Source organism: Austrofundulus limnaeus, unplaced genomic scaffold (genome assembly GCF_001266775.1).
Source record: "Austrofundulus limnaeus strain Quisiro unplaced genomic scaffold, Austrofundulus_limnaeus-1.0 Scaffold649, whole genome shotgun sequence".
Classification (NCBI taxonomy): Eukaryota; Metazoa; Chordata; class Actinopteri; order Cyprinodontiformes; family Rivulidae; genus Austrofundulus; species Austrofundulus limnaeus.
In genome coordinates, this window is record NW_013953051.1 from 194,857 (window position 1) to 199,413 (window position 4,557).

The 4,557-nt window shown below is 45.7% G+C and overlaps 1 protein-coding gene across 1 annotated transcript in view; it reads right to left on the reverse strand.

The window, feature by feature from the left end:
* Positions 1–4,557, reverse strand: part of lamc1 (laminin, gamma 1) — a gene marked incomplete in the record, with an annotated part of 31,645 nt that overhangs the window by 25,603 nt on the left and 1,485 nt on the right. The window contains 1 exon segment of the mRNA XM_014027434.1: positions 2,738–3,042. Coding sequence (XP_013882888.1) covers positions 2,738–3,042 — 305 coding nt within the window.

Sequence of the window (4,557 nt, forward strand, 5' to 3'; positions counted from 1 at the left end):
AATCCAGTCTTTAACAAACCAGTCTTTAATAATCCAGTCTTTAATAATCCAGTCTTTCACAATCCAGTCTTTCACAATCCAGTCTTTAATAATCCAGTCGTTCACAATCCAGTCTTTCACAATCCAGTCTTTAATAATCCAGTCCTTAACAAACCAGTCTTTAATAATCCAGTCTTTAATAATCCAGTCTTTAATAATCCAGTGTTTAACAATCCAGTCTTTAATAATCCAGTCTTTAGTAATCCAGTCTTTAATAATCCAGTGTTTAGTAATCCAGTCCTTAAAAAATGGTCTTTAATAATCCAGTCTTTAGTAATCCAGTCCTTAACAAACCAGTCTTTAATAATCCAGTCTTTAATAATCCGGTCTTTAATAATCCAGTCTTTAACAAACCAGTCTTTAACAAACCAGTCTTTAACAATCCAGTCTTTAATAATCCAGTCTTTAATAATCCAGTCTGTAACAATCCAGTCTTTAATAATCCAGTCTTTAGTAATCCAGTCCTTAACAAACCAGTCTTTAGTAATCCAGTCTTTAACAATCCAGTCTTTAATAATCCAGTCTTTAATAATCCAGTCTTTAATAATCCAGTCTTTAGTAATCCAGTCTTTAATAATCCAGTCTTTAATAATCCAGTCTTTAACAATCCAGTCTTTATTAATCCAGTCTTTAATAATCCAGTCTTTAATAATCCAGTCTTTAGTAATCCAGTCTTTAGTAATCCAGTCTTTAATAATCCAGTCTTAATAATCCAGTCTTTAGTAATCCAGTCTTTAGTAATCCAGTCTTTAATAATCCAGTCTTAATAATCCAGTCTTTAATAATCCAGTCTTTAATAATCCAGTCTTTAGTAATCCAGTCCTGAACAAACCAGTCTTTAATAATCCAGTCTTTAATAATCCAGTCTTTAATAAATCTCAGAAACTCTGCTGATCTCAGTTTTAAACATCTGAACATCGGTCCAGTCTGATCCGTTTCCAGAACCAGGTTCTGATCAGCTAAAGACTGGATCCTGATCCCAAAGACCAGAAGACCTCTGGACCAGAACCAGAGAACAGAAAGTGTTTCTGACCTCACAGGAACCAGCAGTTGAGTCAGTTCTACTGATCAAAGGTCCAAAGAAGAGTCCAGAACCTGGACCTGAGTCTGCAGGTCCTCCTGAGTCCATCAATCCTTGTCTTACAGCTGTGACTCAAACAGGAATTGGACCTGTCCTCAGTGGACCCTCAGACCAACCTGACACCAGTGAAAGAACCAGAACCAGAACCTATTGAAACCCACAGAGGAGTCGGGGCCATGAGGCAGAACCTGACTGGTACCGGGTCATTGGTTCCTGCTGATCATCTAGGTTCTGATGGAGGTTCTGATGGAGGTCCAGGATCCTTCTGCAGCAGCTGCAGGACCTCGGACCGCCCGGCCCAGGAAGCTCACACGGTTCTGACTCCGTTTGGACAGAACATTTGGTCTCCATCAATCATAAGAGGTTCTGCGGGCCAAGGAGGATTTAAAAAGTCCTCTGAGACCCAGAAACATCCAGAATCGACCCGGAACATTTCACAGCTGCAAACAGCTGTTTACTGAACTCATACGGGTCAGAACCAGCAGAACAGGACGTCCAATCGGACCAGCTGCTGAAACCTTATCAATAATCTACTGAAGATCCAAAGTTTCATGTTTCAGGTCAGAACCTGCAGCAGAACCACCAGGGTTCTGATGCAGGTTCTGGTCTAAACGGGTTTCTGTGAAGCTCGGAGGTCAAACTGAAGGTCAGGACTCATCGAGACATTAAACCCAGAACTGATCCGGGACCGGCAGGTGTTCTGGTCCAGTTGAGGGTTCTGTTGGTTCTGGGTTCTGTTCTGAGTCTCAGCTGCAGGAAGTGACTCAAACCCACAGCTGATGTTCTGCTCACTTCCTGTCAGCGCCGGCAGGAATGTCAGGGAGCGAGCGCCGGCCCGCCGGCCGACCCACTGCGGCGCCGCCTCCTCAAAGAGTCCCGGCTTCAGTAAAAATAGCTCGGTGCCGAGCCCGACGGGCCCGACGGGTCAAATAAGGAAGTTTAAAGCTGAGCTGCAGCTGCAGAGCTAAATCTGGTCCTTTACACAGAGACCAGGACAGAACCGGACCTGCAGGTGTCGGGTCTGAAGACACTGGACTCTGACCTCCACTGAACCAGGGCTCAGGACTCAGGACTCAGGACTCAGGACTCAGGACCAGGAAGGAAAAGGATCTGGAGTGTTCTATGAGCTGGGCTCAAATAAAACTGAGTTCTTGGAGCTGAAGATAAGAGCTGCAGAGTTTCACAACATGGTGCGAAAAAAAGACAGAAGAATGAAAACATTCCAGTGATGAAGCAACTTGTTCCTCTGAGCGAAGAGGAGGAGGGGCACAGGGAGGGGGGAGGGGGAGACTAACACAGCTGAGGCTGTGGTGGGAAATCTGGGGGCAACAGGACCAACATTTGGCCGACATCAAACCTCTGAGTAACTCAGTTCCTCATCCTCTGATGAAGAGTTTAAAGCTGCGTAAACATCTGACTGGTCCATGACCCACAGACTGTCTGAGTCAGAACCGGCTCCAGTTTGACACTATACCATGTTAGCTCAGCGCTAATGCTATATCAACATATATATGTATATACTGTATTAGCTTAGGCCCCACCTTCAAAGCCCTGGACAATCAAACCTTTAGGACACAATGAAAACATCAAACAGAACTGGTTCTGGTTCTGACCCACCTGGAGGGAGGGGCTGTTGTCAAAGTTGTAGGCACTGGGTCGGCCCTCCAGTGTGGAGAAGGCTACGTTTCCTCCAGTGAGCGGCGAGATGTCGCTGAAGTCGTCGGTGCAGAGCACCTGCTGCTCATTCTCTCCGGTCCGGATGAACCCGCGGTTCGGTTTCTGGTAGGTCTTCTCACAGGACCCGCTGTAGTACTGGTACGGCACCCAGGGCCCGGACTCGCTGGTGCGCTTGTAGATGGCAAAGCTCTCCGGTCTGCTGGTGTGGAACTTCAGCCTGACGTAGGTGATGTCAAAGGCCTTACCTGCAGAGACAGGAGGGACAGGTTCAGACCTGGTCCAGGTCTCACTGTGGGTCAACAGGTCTCTGGACTGTAAGTCTTTCAGTTTGTCTTTAGCTGCTTTTCACAAACACTCCTGAAGCTGATCAGACCGGCAGGAGCCAAGATCAAAGATCAAAGGTTGACCAGACCATGTTCCTCCTGAACTACATCATCATCACCACCATCATCATCATCATCACCATCAACAACAACATCATCATCACCATCACCATCATCATCATCATCACCATCATCACCATCAACAACAACATCATCATCATCATCACCATCAACAACAACATCATCATCACCACCACCACCATCATCATCATCGTCATCACCATCATCATCACCACCACCAACAACATCATCATCACCACCACCATCATCATCATCACCATCATCACCATCATCACCATCAACAACAACATCATCATCATCATCACCATCATCACCATCAACAACAACATCATCATCATCATCATCACCATCATCATCTTCATCATCACCATCAACAACAACATCATCACCATCAACAACAACATCATCACCATCATCATTATCATCACCACCATCACCATCAACAACAACAACAACAACAATAAGAACAACTAGGACCACAACAAGAAGAAAAAGAACAACAACTAGGACCACAACAACTACAACCATAACTACTACAAGAACAAGAAGAAGAACTACAACAACAACCACAAGAACAATAATATCAACCAAAATACAACTTTATTTATAAAGCACTTTAAAAACAACACTGTTGGCCAAAGTGCTGTACATGATTAAAAACATAAAAAGAATGAAGTCAGTAAAATGAGCAAATCAGCAACAATAAAAACATTAAATCAACATCTGAAACTGAGTTAAAAAGTGTTTGAGAGCAGAAATCAGGAAGTGAGTGGGTCTGTCTGACCCAGTTCAGCCTCCTCTGTGATGTAGGAGCACCAACAGGAAGTGATGCTGACCTGAGCGTAGGCTTGGAGCAGGACAGACTGGTGCTTCAGGCTGACACATGACGACATGTAAAACCAAACATAACAAACATGGAGCCAGTGTGGTGACTGGAAACCAGGTGTGCTGTTTCCTGGTACCAGGTGAAGGTGAGCAGCAGGGTTCTGAACCAGCTGAAGTCCAGTCAGTAACAACATGGTGCACTGCAGGACCACAAGAACCATTCAGGTCCTCGGATCAGGACCCATCAGACAGGTCCTCACTCCTCAGAGGAGCAACAACAACAAGCACAGCTAGCTGCTACGTTAGCATGCTAATCAACACACATGACCTGAGACCACCTCCTCCTGAGACCTCCTGAGACCACCTCCACCTGAGACCACCTTCACCTGAGACCACCTCCTCCTGAGACCTCCTGAGACCACCTCCACCTGAGACCACCTTCACCTGAGACCACCTCCTCCTGAGACCTCCTGAGACCACCTCCACCTGAGACCACCTCCTCCTGAGACCTTCTGATACCACCTCCACCTG